Raw genomic sequence first — 18881 nt, 5'->3', positions numbered from 1 at the left:
GTTCCGGTTACCGATTCGGGTCCCCGCAAGGCCCCGACGCGGTTCCCACCGCCGCCGCCGCAACCAAAAGTGGCGCGAAAAACCGGCCCCACGTGACCCGTGTCGCCCAATTCGGCGGCAGGCCACGCTGTCGCACCGCCGGCCAATGGCAGCGGCCCGGCCCGGGCCACGCCCTCCTTTTCGGCGGTGCCACGTGACCGCCGTCCGCCCGGAGGGACGCAGGTTCGGGGGGACGCGGAAAGGGGGGACACGCCCCTTCTTAAAGGGGCCGCGGCCGTGGGGCTGCCGCGGGGGGTCCCGGAGGGGCGGCCCAAGGATCCAGGGCTGGGTGCTGGGGTGCTGAGCTCTGTGGGTGAGTGGGGGGATATTGGGGTGCGGGGTCAGGGGCCGGGGGGGCACTGGGTGCTGGAGGGGGGGCACTGGGTGCTGGCGGTTCAAGGGTCTGGGGGGGAAACAGGGTGGTGGTGGTGGTCTCAGGGTGCTGGGGGGTGGCACCAGGGGTTTTGGGGGTCTCAGGGTGCTGGGGGCTCTGGGGCAGGGCCCGGGGGGTCTCGGTCAGGTGGCTTTGGGGTGCACAGCGCTGGCGGGCCCACGCCACCCCCCCGTGTCCCCCCCAGCCCGGCGATGCTGTCCCAGATCTTCATCCTCTCCTCCAAGGGCGACCGGCTGATCCACAAGGACTGTATCCTCCCCACCCCCCACCCCCCGCTGCGGTCCCCTGACTTGGGGGGGGTCCCCAGGGCCCTCCCCCCCCATGTGTCCCCCCATTCTCCTTAACCCCCCCGCAAGTCCGCGGGGAGACCTGTGGCACCAACACAGACCTCGCCGACACCTTCTACCGCCGGATCACCTCTCTGCCGGGGGACCAAGCCCCCGTTTTCATGGTAAGGGGGGATCTGGGACACGGGGGGCAGGGCGGGGCTCTGTGGGGCTCCCATGGGGGTGACACCTCTGCTGTCCCCCCCCAGGCACACGAGGGATGGCACTTTGTCCACGTGCGGCACGCGGGACTCTACTTCGTGGCCACCACGACGCCGGACGCTTCGCCCTTCACCCTGGTGGAGTTCCTCAACAGGTATGGGGGGGACACGCAGGACAACAGGGGGGACACACAGGACAGCTGGGGGGGGTGACGGGGACCCCCGATGACGGCCGTGGGTCCCGCTGCAGGCTGGTGACGCTGCTGCGGGACTTCTGCGGGCCCCTCAGCGAGAAGAACGTTGGCCTCAACTTCGCCCTCATCTACGAGCTGCTGGATGAGATGGTGGTGGGGATATTGTTGGGGGGGACGTGGGGACGTTGGGGGGGGGAGCTGGGGACATTGGGAAGGAGCTGGGGACACATCCGTGGGGGGGTTGGGGACAAATCAGCGGGTGCTGGGGACATTGGGGGGTTGCTGGGGACATCACGGGGGGTGCTGGGGACACCCCACGGGGAGGGGTAAGGACGCCTCATTGTGTTGAGAACTCCGTGGAGGGAACGGGAGACACCCCGTGGGGGGAGCATTGGGAGCCACCTTATGGGGCTGGGGCCAACCCTTGGGGTGGTGGGGTCCCCCCCCTCAGGGTTGGGGACAGCTCGGGGGGGTGAAAGGGACACCCCCCCCCCCCAGGACTATGGCTACATCCAGACGACGGCGCCCGAAGTGCTGCGCAACTTCACGCACACGGAACCAGTGGCCACCAAACCTTTCAGCCTCCTCGACCTGGGCTCCATCGGGCTGGTGAGGACGTGGGGGGGGACATCCCGACACCCACGGTGTCCCCAAACTCCCCCGGCTGTCCCCAGACCTCATGTCCCTGCCTCCCCATGTCGTTGCAGTTCGGCGCCGAGACGCAGCAGAGCAGGGTGGCCCCCAGCTCGGCCGCCAGCCGCCCCGTCCTGCCGCCCCATGGGGAGCAGGTAGGACCCCCCCTCCGCGTCCCCGTGTCCTCCCATTGTCCCCCCCCCAGCCTTGACCCCTGCTCTCTGCCCACAGGGCGGCAGGAACGAGGTTTTCCTGGACGTGGTGGAGAGGCTGACGGTTGTCATCGCCGCCAACGTGAGTGGGGGGACCCCCCTCAGCGTGTCCCCAGAGCATTGCCCCATGTTCCCACCATCCCCCAGGCTGCCCCCCCCTCCTCCTCGGGCCCCCCCCTCCATGTTACCCCCAAAATCTCATCCACCACCATTCCCCCCAGGGGACCCCCATGAAGGTGGACGTCCAGGGGGAGATCCGCCTCAAGTGCTACCTGCCCAGCTGTGGGGGTAAGGGGGGCTGGGGATGGGATACGGGGCAGGGGGGCTCATGGACAGCCAGTGCCACCCCCCCCCCCCCCCCCCACCGTGGGGTGACCCCGTACTGTCCTTGTCTGTCCGCCCCCCCAGAGATGCGCATTGGGCTGACGGAGGAGTTCTGCGTGGGCAAGTCAGAGCTGCGGGGTGAGCACCCCCCAAAAACCCACCTCTGCCCCCCCCAAACGCCCAGCAGCCTCCAAAAACCCCCAGCATCCCCTTAAAGCCCCCAGCATCCCCCATAACCCCCAGCACCCCCCAAAAACCCCCAGCACCCCACCAGCCCCTTCTCTGCCCCCCCCAGGCTATGGCACAGCCGTGCGGGTGGACGAATGCGCCTTCCACAGTGCAGTCAAACTGGACGAGTTGGAGAGCGGGAGGGTCCTGAAGGTGACCCCCAGCCAGGGGGAGGTGAGGAACACTGAGGGACACTGGGGATGGGGACGGGGATGGGGGGGGTCCGCAGCAGCCCCCCTGAGCCCCCTTTCCCCCCCCCAGCTGACGCTGATGCAGTACCAGTTGGCTGATGACATCCCTTCGCCTCTGCCCTTCCGCCTCTTCCCCACCGTGGACCAGGACCCCACTGGGAGGTGAGGGGGGGGACGCCCCCAATTTGATCATCTCGGGGGAAGGTCACCCCCGTTCTGACCATCCCTGGGAGGGGTCCCCCCCAATTCTGACCGTCCCTGTTTCCCTGCAGGCTCCGGCTGTACCTGAAGCTCCGCTGTGACCTTCCCCCCAAGAGGTGGGTGACAGAGGGGGGGGCGCCACAGGGGGGGGACACCAGGGCAGAGCCCATCCCCTGACACGTCCCCCCCCCAAATTCCAGCCAAGCCCTCAACATCCGCCTGCAGCTGCCCGTGCCCAAGGGGGTGAGCAGGTGGGTGCCGCTATTGGGGGGGGGGGGTGTCTGGGGGCTCTCCCCTGCCTTGTCACCCCCTCACACCCTCCCTGCATCTGTCCCCCGCCCCGTGTCCCCCCCCCCAAGCCTGTCGCAGGAGCTGAGCAGCCCCGAGCAGACGGCAGAGCTGCAGCCCGGCACCAAGTCCCTGCGCTGGGACATCCCGCGCTGCCAGGGGGGGTCACAGCTCTCCGCGCTCTTCAAGGTGAGGGCTGGGGGGGGGCTGGGGGGGGCGACAAGGGGCTGGAGGATGGGCAGGGACCTGTCATGTCCCCCCCAACCTTGGGGACACCTGGCCCTCTTGGGGGGGGGACCATGGGGCCTGGGGACGGGCAGGGACTCATGTCTCCTTCAAGGGGGGCGACAGGCAGGGGCTTGCATCCTCTTCAGGGTGGGGGGACGACAGGCAGGGACCTGTGTCTCCTTTGGGGGACACAGGCAGGGACCCACATCCCCCTTGTGGCAGGGGACACACACACAGGCAGGGACCCGCATCCCCTCTGGGGGGGATAGACAGGGACCCACGTCCCTTTCAAGGCGGGGGACAGGCAGGGGGGGCCCGTGTCCCCTTCGGGAGGGGGACATACAGGGACCCCTGTCCCCTCTGGGGGGGGGGACAGGCAGGGACCCGTGTCCCTTTCAAGGGGGGGGAACAGGCAGGGACCTATGTCCCCTTCAAGGAGGGGGGACAAGCAGGGGCCCCTGTCCCCTCTGGGCAGGGGGACAGGCAGGGACCCACATCCTCCTCGTGTATGTGCGTGGGGGACACAGGCAGGGACCCACGTCCCCTCTGGGGGTGGGGGGGCACAGCTGTGGGGCCCGTGGCCAGGCAGGGAGCGGGTGTCCCGTGCTGTCCCTGATATCACCGTGCCGTGTGTCCCCCCCCACTGCAGCTGGAGGTGCCGGGGCTGAGCCGCGCGTCGCTGCTGGAGTTGGGTCCGGCCAATTTGGCCTTCGAGCTGCCCACGCACACGTGTTCGGGGCTGCGCATCCGCTTCCTGCGGCTGCGGGGGCCGGCGGGACCCCCCCAGCGCTGGGTGCGCTACCTCACCCACAGTGACTCCTACGTGCTGCGCCTCTGAGCAGGGACAACCCTCCCCCTGGACACCCACCGACCCCCGACAGCAGGGACCCGCACCCCGACACCGACCGTCAACCAAATATTTATTAACTGCCACCATATGTCACGACACCAGATTTGGGCTCAGAACAACAATAAACAGGCAACAAACTGCTCGGCGACACCGGGGTCCCTCGCTCAGATGTCCTGTGGGGGGGGTGTGTGTGTGTCCTGTGAGACACCCCCCAAAGGGGGGAGGGTTCTCCTTTGAAGGGCTCCTGCTTTCCCTGGGGACCCCCCTGTGTCCCCCCCCCCCAGCTCACCTTGATGCCCAGGATGGTGGAGTCGAAGAGGTCCCGGAGGCGGTCCTGGGGGGCCACCAGGGTCTGGGGGGGACGGACAGGTTGGGGCTGGGTGGGGGCACCCCAGGGTGCTGCAGGGTGCTGGGGGGGACCCCTCGGGGTGGGGCAGGTGGTCTCACCCTGTCCTGCTCTGGGCTCTCCTCGCTGCTCTCCTCTTCGATCAACACCTCTTCCTCCTCCTCCTCTTCCTCCTCCACCATCAGGCTGAGCCTGGGGGAGAACAGAGGGAGGGAGATGGATGGAGGACGCCCCCCCCGGTTCCCCCCGTGTGTACCCCACGCCATGTGTCCCCCCAGCCCTCGCTCACCGGTTTGTCATCCTGCTGCGCCAGCGGGACAGGGAGCTGCTGCGGGAGGAGGGGACAGGGAATTAGGGGGAATCAGGGGGGGTCCCTGGGTAGGGGGCACCCGATTTGGGGTGGGGGGGTGGGGTATCGCTCCCCCCCAGCCCAACCACTCACCTCTGCAGGAGGCCGGGGTCGGTGCCGGGGTCCTGCGCCGGTGGCCAGGGGCCACCCCGTAGCACGGTGGAGGTCAAGGCTGGACTGGGCAAACGGCTGCTCGGCCATGGGCTGGAGTGTGGGGGCTCCGGGGGGGCTGCGGGAGGGGGCTGAGCACAGGGACACCCCCCCCACCCCAACCACCACCCGCCATCCCCATACCCGAGCTGTGTCCCCAACCCCACACCCTGTCCGCATCCTTGTCCCCTCCTGAGGACGTTCCAGCTCCGGCAGAGGTGATGGCACCGATGTGACCCCCCCTCACTTCACTACCTCTGAGCCCCCCCACCCCACAGCGACCCTCCCTCTGTACTGGGGGGGCTCCAAACTGGTCCCAGCCTCCGGCCAGGGTGCCCCCCCACCTCTGGCGAGGGAAAGAGCAGGACACCCCCCCCCCCCCCAGCCCTGCACAGCCCATCCCGGGGGTCCCCCGGGGCTTGGTCCCCCCCTCACCGTCCATGCGGGGTCTCTTGGCAGTGGAGGCGGGGGGGGGGTGCAGGCGGGGGGCTGTGCTGCGGCTGCTCACCGAGGCCCCCTCCTCCTGCGGCTGCAGTGAGTTGCGGTAGGTGACCAGGGACGGCCAGGGCGCATCCCGCGGTGCTGTCTTCTCCAGGAAGGCCAGGCTGTTGGACGGGAGGGGGGACACGGTGGGTGACATGGGGGCCCCTGGGACCCCACGAGGACTTTGAGGACCCCACTGGGGACTCCACATGGCCCCGGGGACCCTGGCAGCCCCCCCCCGACTCACAGCAGGGCCTTGTCAGGGCGCAGCAGCCGCGGAGAGAACTCACTCAACACCTCCAGGAAGGGCAAGTTGAGGGGCGGCAGCCCCGGCCCGAGGCCCGGGGGCTCCTGGAAGGCGAACTGTATCCCCTCCCTGGTCCGCACAGAGGGGTGAGGGGGGAGGCTGAGCCCTGGTCCAGCCCCTCCTGGCTCCCCCCAAACCCCTCGCACTTGTGCATGCTGAGCAGCACCGGGCGGTTGCGGAGCTGGTGGAGGCTGAAGAAGAGGGAGAAACGCCGCGCCAGGTCCCGGATCTCCAAGAAAGCCTCGGATGCCCGAATTTCGGGGCCCTGCTGCAGCAGCAGCTCCGTCATCAGCTGAGCAGGGACAGAGGGTCAGTGCGGGACCCCTTGGAGACCCCCAGACCCACCTGGATGCCCTCCACCCCCCTAGTCTCCCTGCCCTCCCCAAATAGCCTCCCGGACTGCTGGACCTCTCTAGAAACACCTCCCCAAGCCCCATCCACATCTCCCGGAGCCTCCCAGACCTCCCTAGAGCGTGCCGAAGCCCCCTGGAGACCCTCCCGGATTCCCAAAAGACCCTCAGAGCCTCCTGGACAACCCCAGGGACCCTCTAGAGCCCCCCCCAGAACCTCCCCCACAGCCGGCGCCATACCTGCTGCAAGCTGAGCAGCAGGGTGCGAGCCCACTCCTGCCGGTCGATCTGCCGGGTGCAGTTCAGCGTCTCTTTGATGATGTCCCCGTAGTCGCTGTAAAACTGGGGAGGAAGCGACAGGGCCCAATGTCCCCAAGCCGCTGCAGGGCCAGTGGGACAGCCCTCCGGCGCCTTCCCCCCCCACCTTGGCGTAGTGCTTGAAGACATCGGAGGCAGCACTGAGCTCCAGCACGTCGTAGATGATGAGTTTGCAGAAGCCGGCTAAGAGCACCCGGCGCTGGTGCAACTCCTCAATGCGGTTTTCGGTGTCCTCTGCGGAGACAGGAGGGGACAGTGACGGGGGGACAGGCATCGCAGGGGGGACACCTCTGGGACGCGCGGAGGGGACATACCCATGGCCGAGAGCTCCTCATGGCTGCTGGAGTGGTGGAAGACGTGGTCCATGAGGAAGGCAGCCAACTGGGACTGCAGCCCGGCGTCGGGCAGCAGCACCAGTGGGGCCAGGGCATCCCGTCCGTCCCGCGGCAGCTGGGGCCCCAACACCAGCAGCAGGTCGCTGAGCACCATGAAGGCCTGAGGACACGAGAACAGGCTCAGCGCCAGGTCTGTCCCCCATCCCCCGCATCCCCCAGGTTCCCCAATGTCCCCCTGGCCCCTGCGTACCTGCTGGCGGACACCGGTGTCCATGTCGGACAGGCAGCTCTGGCACAGCGAGCAGAAGGAGGTGACTCTGGTCTTCAGGCTCTGCAGCTGCTCCTGGGCAGGGGGACGCGGTGGCCTTTAGGGACATGGGGGCTGCCCCGAGTTGTCCTGGCGGCCCGTCCCCATGCCACCTACTCACCTGGGGGACATCAGTGCCGGGCAGGCGCGAGAGCTCCCAGAGGATGTGGAAGTGGAGGCAGCTGATGGCAGGGACAAGGACCTGAGGGGAGGCGGATGCAGGCAAAGGATGGTGGCGGTGCTGAGGAGCCCCGTCATGTCCGCACTGTGTCCCCGCTGTGTCCCCAGGGCGGTACCTGTGGGGGCACCTCGCCCGTGTCCACAGCGTGCTGCAGGAGCTGGGCACAGGGCTCAAAGAGCTGCCAGGGCGTCAGGTTGTGGGCGCTGTGGGGACAGAGCGGCGTCAGCAGGGCGAGGGTAGATGTGGGGCAGGGGACAGGACACCAGGGGACAGGGACAGCACAGGGGGCAGGGGACCGGACACTGGGGACAGGGACAGGGACAGGGACGGGGACAGCACATGGGGCCAGGAACAGGACACTGGGGGACAGGGACATGGGGAGAACATGGGGCAGGAAACAGAGTGCCAGGGACAAACAGGGCAGAGGAACAGGTGCCATGGGACCAAGTGCCAGGGGAGCAGGACAAGGACACCGGGACACCCCTGGGGATGCGGGCGGAGGAGTGGTGTGGCCCCACGGCTTCTCACTCACTTGAACAGGACGGAGATCCTCTTCAGCGTAGCTGCCATGCTGTACACCTCCTCCTCGTCCAGGGACGAGGCCTGGGCAGGGCCCAGGGTTGGGGACACCCCACGTGGGGTTGGGGACACCCCACGTGGGGCTGGGGACTCACACCAGGCTGGGGACACCCTGCTCCCTGCGGTCCCTTGCTGTCCCCCACACTCCATCGCCTCCCAGACCAGCTCTTCCCCACCGATACCCCATCCCTGCCCAGGCCACTGCTGTCCCTACAGGTCCCTGTCCCTCTCCTGTCCCTAGCCCTGTCCTGGCTCTGGGTTCCCATCCTGGAGTCTGAGTCCCTGCCCTGGGGTGACCTGAGCTTCATCCCAGGTCCACGTCCTGATGTTCAGCTCCTGTTCCCGGTGGTCCCCAGCCCTGGGTCTCTCTCCCATCCCCTCTACCTGCAGCAGCTCAGTGACCTCCTGGTGGAACTTGTCGGCTAGCTGGTCAGCGAGGCGGCTGCGCACCAGGTCGCCGCGGCCATGCAGGGCCAGCTCGGGGTCGCAGAGCGCGTGGAGCGCGCGGGACGCCGCCTCCAGCACCGCCTGCCCTGTGTGCTTCTCCACCACCTCCTGCAGCTGCCCCAGCACCAGCTCCAGGTGCTGTGGGGAGAAAAAGGTGGCAGGGGGGGACTGTGGGGGGGAACCGTGGGAGGGACCGGGACATGCCGCCACCCCGGGGAATGAGGGTTATGGGGCTTCCCGTGGGGACCAGGGGACTTGCAGCCTCCCCGCAGGGACGTGCGGACCCCCTGGGGGAGGATGAGGACAGCCCCATGATGGGGGGCAGAGGGTGGGCAGCATCACGACGGGGACAGGGACACGGACACAGAGCATCCCAAAGGGGACACTCCTCGGCATCCCATCCCCCGTAGCCCCGTTTCCCGGGACAGAGCAGCTCTGCCCCAGCCCTGGGGGTTGAATCCTTGCCAGGGAGGGGTGGGGGGGATGACAAGAGGGCAGCACCTTCTCCAGCCGCCCGGTGCGGTAGATGCTGAGGTCGAAGCAGCGCAGCACCTCCAGGAGCGGAGCTGCCTTCTCGGCGTCGGCTGAGAACTGCGGGGGGAGAAATGGGGGGCGGGTGTCCGCACTGAGCCCCCAGTGCCCTGCCGGCGGCCCCATCCCCCTCACCTTGGCCAGCAGCTGGGGCAGGGCTGGGATGAGGCAGTGGGTGAGCCGCGTCCTCTCCTCCACCTGCGCCTTGCGCTCCCGGGCTGAGGGCTGGGGGCAGAGGTGGCAGGGTCAGGGCGACCCCGGGGGGAACCCCGTCCCCTTCTCAGGCCCTCTGTTACCTTCTTGGCCGGCCCGCGGCCCACCGGGGGCTGCCCCTCGGCTGCCCGGACCACGCTGGCTGCCAGGATCTCCACCAGTGCCTTCTCCTGCTGGTCCACCAGGCCTGCTGGGGGAGGGGAACAGAGGGGCTGGGGGGCAGCCTGGCACCCCCTCTGCTGTGCCACAGGGGTCCCAGGGCATCCCCGGGGATCCCAGTGCATCTCAGCAAAACCCAGTACATCCCCCGACCGCCCACCAGTGCCCCAGCAATGGCGCAGCACAACACAGTGGCGTCCCAGCACATCCCCACGTGTTCCAGTGATGCCCCAGTGCCTCCCTGTCACATCCCAGCATCCCCCAGCAACGTCCCAAAATCTCCCAGAGACGTTCCATAGCAACTCCAGTGTCTCCCAGTGATGTCCCAGTACGTCCCCACGCATTGTAGCAGTGCCTCAGTGTCTCCCTGTGATCTCTCAATACATCCTACTGCATCCCAGCATCTCCCAGTGCGTCCCAGTACACCTCAGGGGTGTCCCAATGTAGCCTACTTGGTCCCAGCAATGTCCCAGTGTCTCCCAGTGACACCTCAGCATATCCCAGTGTTTCTCAGTGACTCCTCTGCGATGTCCCAGCACGTTCCAGCATCTCCCAGTAGTGCCATACCCTCAGTGGGCGACTCCTCCAGCAGCAAAGCGCTGATGGTCTCCCAGTCCCTCAGCCGGGGCCCAGCGCAGTCCCACAGGCTGTCCACCAAGTAGACAGCGTGCTCGTGGAGCTGGGGACGGGGAACAGAGGACTGTCATGGCATGCCGGGTCCCCCCCAGCCCTCCAGGGCCCCCCTGCGGCCGCTCTCACCTCGCTCTCGATGAAGAAGGCCAGAAGCAGCCGGAAGAAGGTCCTGTTGTCCCCATCGCAAGACAGCTCTCGCTGGGGGTCCAGCAGCCTGGGGACAGGCACACAAGGTCACAGGGGGGTCCCGTGTGCCCACGCTGGGCACGAGGTGGGCAGAGCCCCAGGGGGACACAAGGGTCCCAAGTACCTGAGCAGGATGTACAGGGGACAGCGCCCCAAGGGACAGGGACACGGGGGTCCCACGTACCCCCTCCTCTGGGGACAGAGCTGGGGGACATGCAGGGACCAAAAACCCAAGGGACAGAGCTGGGGGTCCCACATTCCCCTTGCTCTGGGGCCAGATCCATGGGGGACACAGACACAGGGGTCACAAGTACCTGAGCAGGACATACAGGGGACAGCGCCCCAAAGGACAGGGACATGGGGGTCCCACTTACCCCCTCCTCCGGGGCCAGAACCCCAAGGGACAGAGACACCCCCGGCCCCTGCCCTGGGGCGGCACCCAATCCCCGAGGGACAGGGAGGACCCGCTCTGACGCCACACACAGCTGCCGCCGCCCCAGATGTGCGGGGGACGGGGACGGGACAAGCACAAACACCACCGCTGCCAAGAGCCGCCAAGGCCTGCGCTGAGATAAACACGGCGCCCGCTCTGCACCGAGGCCGGTGCAAGAGTACGAGCGTGCGAGCCAGACGGGCGGTCACAGCTCTGAGCAGCTGACACAGCATGTGCTGGACTCGTGCTTGCCCTGCAGCAAGCCCAGACCCTGCTCCCATTAAGGACGGCGCTAAAGAGCCTGAGACGAAGGCAGCCCCGTCTGCCGGCTGCCTGCCAGATGCTCCTGCCAGATGCTCCCCGTGGCGGAGCAGGGAGGAAATTGAGCCTGAGTCAGGGTTTGGCAGGCAGAAAATATTTGGCTTTTTATGGGGGTTGCGGCCGGGTGATGGCAGCTCTGCTGCCGGGAAGGGGTGGGCTGGGGACTGGCTGCTGGAGTGGGACCGGCCGTGCCGGGCACCGGCCCTCGCTCACCTGCGATAGAGGAAAACCCCGGCAGCAGCAGCCAGCGGCCGGCTGGATACGTAGACCATGGGGTAGACACTCTGGCAGTCCTCCTCTGTCAGTGCCTCCTCCATGTTCCTGCGCGTGAGGAACAGTGAGGGTTCCCACTCCTCCCATCCCTCTTCTCGCCACGAGGCTGTGTCCCCAGGGCCCTGCATTCACGGCAGGACCCCGTCCCCCCACTGCCCTCCATCATCTGTCCCCACTCTCACGTGAGGAGCCTCCGCCCCCACATCCCCCCCGTCCCTGTCCTCACTCCAGCATCAGCGTCAGCAGCTTCACCACCTCCACGGCCACCTCGGGCTCCTTGTCGAGGACCATGGACACCATGCGGGTCTGGCGAGGGGGATGCAGTCGGTGACACCCTGCGGGGACCTGAGGGACCCCCGCGGGCCCCTTGCTCACCTTGAAGCGGCTGGTGAAGAGCTCCATATGGGTGGCCGTGTCCCGGCGGCAATACAGCCCTTGCAGCACCTTCACGCACCGCAGCCGCACCTCCCCTTGCTGTGGGGACAGGGACCGTCAGCGGGACCCCCCTGGCCCAGCCCTGTGGCCCCTGTCCTCCATCCCTGGCCCACCTTGTCGTGCAGGGTCCAGCCAATGTACTTGAGGTAGCCGTCAGTGAGGAAAGAGGCCGTGTAGCTCCTCATCCACATCCCCAGCTCCTCCATGCAGATGGCCCTGATCTCGGGCACCACATCTCTGCCATATGCGGCACCGCCAGGGCTCACACCACCGTCCCCAGCGGTACCATGTCCCCATCCCCACGCTCCCGGCCCCGCCAAGCCATGCTCTGTGCCCCTTTTCCCCAGGCATGAACAACCTGAAGAACCGCTGAGCTGGCCCTGACCTGTAGCGGTGCACGAAGACGCCCTTGAAGATGGCATTCATCATGTTCTCAATCTCCTCCTGCTGCTCCCGGAGCTGGGGGGACACAGCGGGGCTCAGACGGGGCTCGGTCCCTGCCGCCACTGCCATCCCGCCACTGCCGCCACCACTCACTTCCCGGCGCTTCTCCAGCAGCGCCTCCAGCTTGTTGGTGGCTTGGCGGCCGGGCTCCTTGCTCCGCTCGGCCTCATACTGCCGCTGGTTGTTCTCCTGGTGCAGGCTCACACCCAGCGCCACATTCACCAGCGCTGTCATCAGCTTCATGGCTGGAAAGCAGGGCGGTGGGAGCGGGGACCCCCCCCGGGGGAGACCACTGGGAGCCCCCCCAGGGAGCTGCCTACCTGCCGGGGAGCTGCCTACCTGCCAGGGTGCTGGTGTGGCGGAAAGCCCGCACCTGGGAGTCGGAGAGGCCGGTGAGGAGGGAGATGAGGGTGTCCATCAGGAACCCATCATAGACAATGGTGTACTGGCACTGCCGCACCACCGCTGCCACCAGCTCGCAGAAGCCAGCTCGGAAGCGGCGCCAGGGCTGGGTGCTCAGCGAGAGCGGGTACTCGGCCGAATCCTGCAGGGGAGGTGGGGTGAGCTGGGGCCCCTGCCTGCCCCGCTGCCGCCCCCCTCCTCCCCAAGCCCAGCCAGCACCTCCTCGAACTTTTCCGTCAGCTGCCGGATGATCTCCGAGTTCTGCAGGTTCCTGAACATCTCCAGGGTCACCACGCCTGCTGAGGGAGGGGGCAGTGGTGAGACGGGGGTCCCCAGGCTTGGAGGGGGGGAGAAGACCCCACCAGCAGCACAGAAGGGACAGAACACCCAGTGGGGAATCCCCACCTCTGCAGCCGCAGGAGCAGATGATAAAGTTGGCGAGCTCCAGGAACCCCATCTCCTGGTCCTGCTTGTAGGTCTCCAGCCACTCGTCCACCACTGTCTGCGGGCACAGGACAGCCGCCATCACACAGCAGCCAGCTGAGGACACCCAAGGGATGGGATGCCACCCAGAGGGACCCGGACAAGCTCGAGAATTGGTGCCGGGTTGTGGCTGCCCCATCCCTGGAGGTGTTCAAGGCCATGTTGCATGGGGCTTTGAGGAACCTGGTCTAGTGGGAAGTGTCCCTGCCCTCGGCAGGGGGGTCGGACTGGATGGTCTTTAAGGTTCCTTCCCACCCAAACCATCTGATGAGTCCCCCACTCCAGAGGCGTGTGCCCCCCACCCCCCTGCGAGCTGGCTGCCCCCCCAGGGACACTGCAGGAGGGGGACTTACCTCTACGGCGATCTTGGCCGACCTGACAGCCTCAAAGAGGGTGTTTTGCTCCGGGTTGCTCCGGGCCGGGCTGCTCCCATCCCCGCTGGGTTCCCTCCTCCGGGGACGCTTCGAGACCTGGCGGGAGGGGACATGGCAGAGGTTCGGAGCCACCCCAGGATGGGGGACACGGATGATGGGGGTGGGAGTCAAGAGGACATACGGGGCCGTGGCTCCGCAGCCGGTGGGGTCCCCGCTTGCTGCGCGGCCGCAGCGTGTCCTCGAAGTCGCTGCCAGAGTCATCGCTGCTGAGGTCCCTGTGGGGACAGCAGGGCGGTGGGTCACAGCTGGTGGCGGCTGGTGGGGGGCCTCACCTCCCCAGCCCCCCCCACTCACAGGCTGTTGGAGGCTGGTGGCGATGGCGGGGGGCTGCTCTGCTCATCAGCCGCCCCCGGTGCAGGGCTGGAGCCGGTGCCCAGTCCCACGGAGGAGCCGGAGCTGGAGGAGGCACCCGGGACGCGAGGGGAGCGCCGAGGAGGGGACATGGTGACGGCAGGATGCCCTGGGGGACGGGGAGGAGGGGGGCACGGTGGGCTTGGGGGGTCCCCCATCCACCCTGACACCCCAGGGTCGGGGAGGGGGGGGCCACGTACCCACGGGGACACCCCCTGCCCGGGGCCACCGCAGAGGGGACGATGTCCCCAGGCCCGTCCCAGGGGAAGGCCTCAACGCCCCCTGGGGTGCACTGGGGGGGGGTGAGACCCCCCCAAATCACAGTGGTGGGGGGGTGAGGCCCTTCTGATGCACCCCCCCCCCCCCCCCGAGGTCACGTGTCCCCCATCCCCGTCCTGCCTCGCCTCGCGCTGCCCGAATGACCACGACCACCTCGATGACAGCGATGTCAGGCCCAGCACGTGCGGGGCAGGCCGCCCCGGCGGAGCGCGCACTGCGCAGGCGCGGGCAGAGCGGGTGGCCCCGCCTCCCGCTGGCACGTGCCCGGGGGGCGTGGCCTCGGGCGGCCCCATCGCCCACGTGGGCGGGGTGGGCCGGGGGTCCCTTTAGCCCCCTGTAGCCGGGGGGTCTCTATAACGCCGCATACCCAGGGACCTTCCTATGTCCTGGGGACCCCCCTACAGCCTTGCGGGGCACTGGGGTCCCATAGAGCCCAGGCTCCCCTATGACAGCCTATAGGTCCCTGTATTTTGGGGATCCCCTATAGGCCCTATGGCCACTTAATGCTGCAGCCCCATCTGGTCCTGCTTGGACTTGGTGTCTCCTAGATCCTGGGGGTCCCCCATAGCCCCCTATGGCCTGTGGGTCCCCCATAGCCCCCTATAGCCTGGGGGTCCCCATGGTGCCCTGTAGACTGGGGATCTCCCATAGCCCCCTATGGCCTGGGGGTCCCTCGTAGCCCCCTATAGCCCCATAGTGCCTGGGGGTACACATAGTTTCCCCCAGTCTCCCCCAGCTCCCCGCGCCGTGCTCAGGGAGAGGTCCCCGGTGTCCCCGGGACTCTGTCCCGCTATGGGGCCGGAGGGGGGTGGGTGGCTGGCCCATCCCGGTGCCGCTCCCGGTGCTGGTTCCTCCAGCCGCCTCCGGGCGGGGGCGCGGGGGCCGTCCACGGTACCGGGGGCCGTCCCGGCGGGGCGGGGCGGGACAGCGGGAGACAAAGGAGAAAACTTCGCGGAGAACGAGAGAACGGCCGGGACACCGGGAGCCGCCGGGACACCGGGCCTCTCCCGGGACACCCCCCCCCCCTCCCCGGGACTCCGGGAGCCGCCGGGAAACCGCCAACCCCCCTCCCCCGGGACACCGGCCCGGCGTACGAGACCACCCCCCACCCCGGGCATCGGCTCGCCCCAACAGCGGGACCGGCGCAGCCGGACACCCCCTCCCGGGACACCGGGGCGGCCGGAACCCCCCGCCCCGTGCCGAGCCCCTGACCCCCTCCCGGAGCGCGGCGGGGCTGAGCGAGCGGCCCCGCGTCTGCGGTGAGGGGGGGGGGGGGGGGGGGGGGGGCGACACCGGGACCGGGGGGGGGGACACAGCGTGGGGCACGGAGGGTCGGGGGACACCGCCGGACGGGGAGGGAGCCGGGGGGCTGGGGTGGGTGGGCACACGCGAGGGACGAGGGACACGGAGGGGACACGGGGCACGTTGGGGGGCACAGAACTTTACGGGGGAGCCCCCGGAGGGGCGGTCAGCGTGTGGGAAGTCGCGGGGTCTGGGGGACAGTGGGACGAGGGGAGGCCACGGAGGGGATGGAGACGGCACTCGGGGGGCACGTGGCTGTGGGGGACACGGGGAGGGGGGCTGTAAGGGTGCGGGGGGGAACGACACAGGGACTCAGGGCTTAGGTGACACTGGGGACGGGGAGGGGGGGTCAGGGAGGACCCGGGCGACAAGGAGGGGAGACAGGGGAGATACAGGTCTGGGGGGCAACCTGGGGGGGCAGAGGGGGGACGACACAGCGTTTGGGGCCACAAGGGACCCGCAGCAAAGCGGGGGATGGAAGGACAGGAGGGATGTTGGGATGGGGACATGGGGACAGGAGCGTCCAGGGGAGGGACGGGACGGGGGAGGGACGTGGCAGCTCAGGGACAGGGGGATCCTAGAAGGGACAAGGGGGATGGGGGGGGGGGGGGGGGGGGCAGAGGGATGGGGAGAGTTGGGAGTTAGGGGGGATCCTGGCGTAGTACATGGTGGGGTGGGGGTGTCCTGGGGGACAGGGAGGGAGGGATGTGGGTGGCAGTGGCCTGTCCCCATCCCTGTCCCCTTCCCGTAACAGCCCCCACTGCCCCCGGGTGGGGCCGGGCTGGCGGGACCCCAACACCCCTGCAGACCACCCCCCCACCCCCCCCAGCACTGCGACGTGGCTCCAGCAGGATGCAGCTGGCTTTGGGGGGAGCACGGGGACCCCAATGTGACAGCCCCCCACCCCGTGTCCCGCAGGGAGGTTGACGCTGGGGTCCTCTGAGCCGCCGGAGGATGAAACTGCCACCCGCCTGCTGCCGCCTCCAGACACTGGGGGCTGCCCTGGGGGTCTGCGTCACCATCGGCTTCACGCTGCAGCTCCTGGGGGGGCCCTTCCAGCGCAGGTGAGACCCCCCCTTCAGCTCAACACACCCCCAAAATCCCCTGGGGACATCCCCTGTGTCCCTCACCCCCCAGGTGTCCCCCAGACAGATGGGATGGGGGTCCCAGGGATGGGTCCCTTGTCCCCTTGGACAGCCAGGGACAGGCAGGACAGGGGTCCCCAAACCCTCAGCTGTCCCCCAGATGGATGGGATGGGGGTCCCCAACCCCCTGGGGGTCCCTTGTCCCCTTGGATGACTGGGGCCGGGCAGGACAGGGGCCCCTGACCCCTCGATGTCACCAGGGCCCTCACGGCCCCTGCAGGCCACCCACCGCTGTCCTGCCAGCCCCGCACCCACCTGGTTTTCCTGAAGACCCACAAGACAGGGGGCAGCAGCGTGGTGAACCTGCTGCACCGCTTCGGGGAGACGCGGGGGCTGCGCTTCGCCCTGCCCCACCGCTACCAGTTCGGATACCCCGGAACTTTCCGGGCCGAGCGGGTCAAGGGCTACCGCCCGGGGGGGCCTCCCTTCGACATCATCTGCCACCACATGCGCTTCAACCTCACCGAGGTACGGGGGGCAGAGACGGGGGGGGACACAGGGGATGGCAGGGACATGGCGAGACGGGGGGACGTGGGGGAGTAGGGCTGGGTTGGGGGGTCTTGGGTGGACGGGGGGGATAAGGGATGGGGGGGTTGGGGGATGTGGGATGGTGGGGACAGGGGATGGCGGGGATGGGGCACGTGGGATGAAGTTGGGGCGGTCAGGTCTGGGGTTTGGGGCACCTGGGGGAGATGGAGGACGTCAGGGGGAGATTTGGGGTGAGAAGCTATGTCTGGTGGAGCTTGGGGGACACACACGCACGAGAGGTCTGGAGGAGATGGTGGCCATCATGTCGGGGGGGGGGGGGGGGGGGGGGCAACAGGATGCCGGGGCGGGATGTGGGGGGACACCCCGGGGAGTTGGGGGGGATGATGTGGGGGGGTGCTGAGCCGCCATCATCTCCCCCCAGGTGCAGAAGGTGATGCCCAACGACAGCTTCTACTTCTCCATCGTGCGCGACCCAGCCACGCTGGGCGAGTCGGCCTTCGCCTACTACCGGTCCGTGGCCCCGGCTTTCCGGCGAGCCCCATCGCTGGCTGCCTTCTTGGCGTCCCCGGGCCGCTTCTATGAGCCCGGGGCTCGGGGCAACCATTACGCCCGCAACCTGCAGTGGTTTGACTTCGGGCTGCCGCCGGTGGCGGCGGCCAGTGGGGACGGGAAGGAGGTGGCAGCAGCGCTGGCGGGGCTGGAGCGGGTCTTTGCCTTGGTGCTGCTGGCCGAGCACTTCGACGAGTCGCTGGTGCTTCTGCGGGAGGCCTTGTGCTGGCCCGAGGAGGCCATGGCCGCCTTTGCCCACAACGGCCGCCCAACCGGTGAGGGTCCCCGTGTCTCGCCCGCCCAGGCCGCCCGCCTGCGGGCTTGGAACAGCCTCGACTGGGCCCTCTATGCCCACCTCAACCACTCCTTCTGGCGCCGGGCTGAGGCCTTCGGGGCCGCCCGCCTGCGCCGGGAGGTGGCCCGCCTGCGCCAGCACCGTGACGCCTTGGCCCGGCGCTGCCTGCGGGGTGGAGGACCCCTGCCTGCCCGTGCCATCGCCGACAGCCGCCTCCGGCCCTTCCAGCCCCCCGGCCGGACGCAGATCCTGGGGTACGCCCTACAGGCCGGGCTACCCCCTGCCGAACGGGAGCACTGCGCCCGCCTGGCCACCCCCGAGCTGCAGTACAAGGACATCCTCGACCGGCGGCAGTTCGGGGGGGGTAATGCCTCTGTCCCCCCTGGCGGGTAGCAGGGGTGGCAGACAGGAGCCCAACAGCAGCTGTGCCTCGGTTTGTCTGGGCCAGGTGATGGCCCCCCCCCCCAACCCTGACGGGAATCGGTGTTCCCCCATGGAACCACTTTGTGCCTCAGTTTACCTGCTGTGGGCCATGCTATCCCCCCGCTGCAGTCTAATAGGGATCAGGGTCCCCCCATGGTACAGCTCCATGCCTCAGTTTACCTGGGCCGGGTAATGGACCCACATCCTGAGGGGATCAGCCCCCCCCCCCCATGGTACAGCTCCGTGACTCAGTTTACCTGGGCCAGGTAATGGGCCCACACCCTGAGGGCATCAGCTTCCCCCCCATGGTACTGCTCTGTGCCTCAGTTTACCTGGACTGGGTAATGGCCACCCACCCCAAGGGGATAAGCCTCCTGCCCTTCCCCATGGTACAGCTCCGTGCCTTAGTTTATCAGGACTGCGTAATGGCCGCCTACCCTGCTGTGGATCAGGTTGCCCCCCCCACCCCCAGTACAACTCCGTGCCTCAGTTTACTGGGGCTGGGCAATGGGCCCCTGCCCTGCTGGGGACCAGGCCCCGCCCCACTGGGACCAGGCCCCGCCCGTGTGCACACGAAGGCCTTCCACGCCCTGGGGGCGGGGCTGTCGCAGGCCCCGCCTTCATCCAGGCTCGCTTTGTGGTAACTATGGCAATAAAGACTGGAATCGGGCTGCTGGTTG

The 18881-nt window shown here is 68.4% G+C and overlaps 3 protein-coding genes across 5 annotated transcripts; 2 read left to right on the top strand and 1 right to left on the bottom strand.

The window, feature by feature from the left end:
- Positions 1-217: 217 nt before the first annotated feature.
- Positions 218-4351, top strand: LOC309684755 (AP-4 complex subunit mu-1-like; the record flags this gene model as incomplete). 3 transcript variants are annotated; one of them, XM_082500623.1, is made up of 16 exons in its annotated part: positions 218-352; positions 618-682; positions 790-884; positions 969-1075; positions 1171-1267; positions 1613-1723; positions 1822-1902; positions 1979-2041; positions 2181-2247; positions 2368-2421; positions 2579-2685; positions 2773-2864; positions 2975-3019; positions 3104-3154; positions 3263-3380; positions 4233-4351. In XM_082500623.1, the coding sequence occupies exons 2-16, from the start codon at positions 625-627 to the stop codon at positions 4233-4235; spliced, it is 1149 nt and encodes a 382-aa protein (XP_082356749.1). In that variant the 5' UTR covers positions 218-352; positions 618-624. The 3 variants fall into 3 exon arrangements, with proteins under 3 accessions (XP_082356749.1, XP_082356747.1, XP_082356748.1); XM_082500621.1 differs by having other exon boundaries at positions 4069-4257; XM_082500622.1 differs by having other exon boundaries at positions 3104-3146; positions 4069-4235.
- On the bottom strand, positions 4343-13811 carry LOC309684753 (cohesin subunit SA-3-like; the record flags this gene model as incomplete). Its single annotated transcript, XM_082500619.1, has 33 exons — positions 4343-4621; positions 4717-4807; positions 4905-4943; positions 5058-5193; positions 5550-5719; positions 5845-5973; positions 6051-6196; positions 6495-6596; positions 6679-6806; positions 6887-7067; positions 7158-7250; positions 7336-7416; positions 7511-7598; positions 7928-8010; positions 8359-8559; positions 8923-9012; positions 9088-9177; positions 9249-9355; positions 9892-10003; positions 10084-10171; positions 10518-10709; positions 11111-11218; positions 11397-11476; positions 11546-11644; positions 11719-11842; positions 11991-12064; positions 12143-12294; positions 12389-12593; positions 12671-12747; positions 12857-12953; positions 13288-13404; positions 13490-13583; positions 13663-13811. 33 exons carry the CDS (start codon positions 13809-13811, stop codon positions 4343-4345), a joined length of 4002 nt encoding a protein of 1333 aa, XP_082356745.1.
- Positions 13812-14977: 1166 nt separating this feature from the next.
- On the top strand, positions 14978-18395 carry LOC309684754 (galactose-3-O-sulfotransferase 4-like). The gene is made up of 4 exons (XM_082500620.1): positions 14978-15257; positions 16219-16364; positions 16646-16913; positions 17356-18395. Exons 2-4 carry the CDS (start codon positions 16255-16257, stop codon positions 18169-18171), a joined length of 1194 nt encoding a protein of 397 aa, XP_082356746.1. The 5' UTR covers positions 14978-15257; positions 16219-16254; the 3' UTR covers positions 18172-18395.
- The last annotated feature ends 486 nt before the right edge of the window (positions 18396-18881 follow it).

This window comes from Vanellus vanellus (assembly GCF_965231255.1).
Source record: "Vanellus vanellus genome assembly, contig: HAP1_SCAFFOLD_829, whole genome shotgun sequence".
Classification (NCBI taxonomy): Eukaryota; Metazoa; Chordata; class Aves; order Charadriiformes; family Charadriidae; genus Vanellus; species Vanellus vanellus.
The sequence above is the reverse complement of the archived record's forward strand: the minus strand, read 5'-3'. Positions and strand labels throughout refer to the sequence as shown.

Bases quoted from the DNA above. Each gene is read 5' to 3' on its own strand.
- LOC309684754 (XM_082500620.1), top strand. From the start codon at position 16,255: ATGAAACTGCCACCCGCCTGCTGCCGCCTCCAGACACTGGGGGCTGCC. The intron at 16,365-16,645 runs GTGAGACCCCCC...CGATGTCACCAG, and splicing joins GGGGGGCCCTTCCAGCGCAG to GGCCCTCACGGCCCCTGCAG. The intron at 16,914-17,355 runs GTACGGGGGGCA...ATCTCCCCCCAG, and splicing joins TGCGCTTCAACCTCACCGAG to GTGCAGAAGGTGATGCCCAA.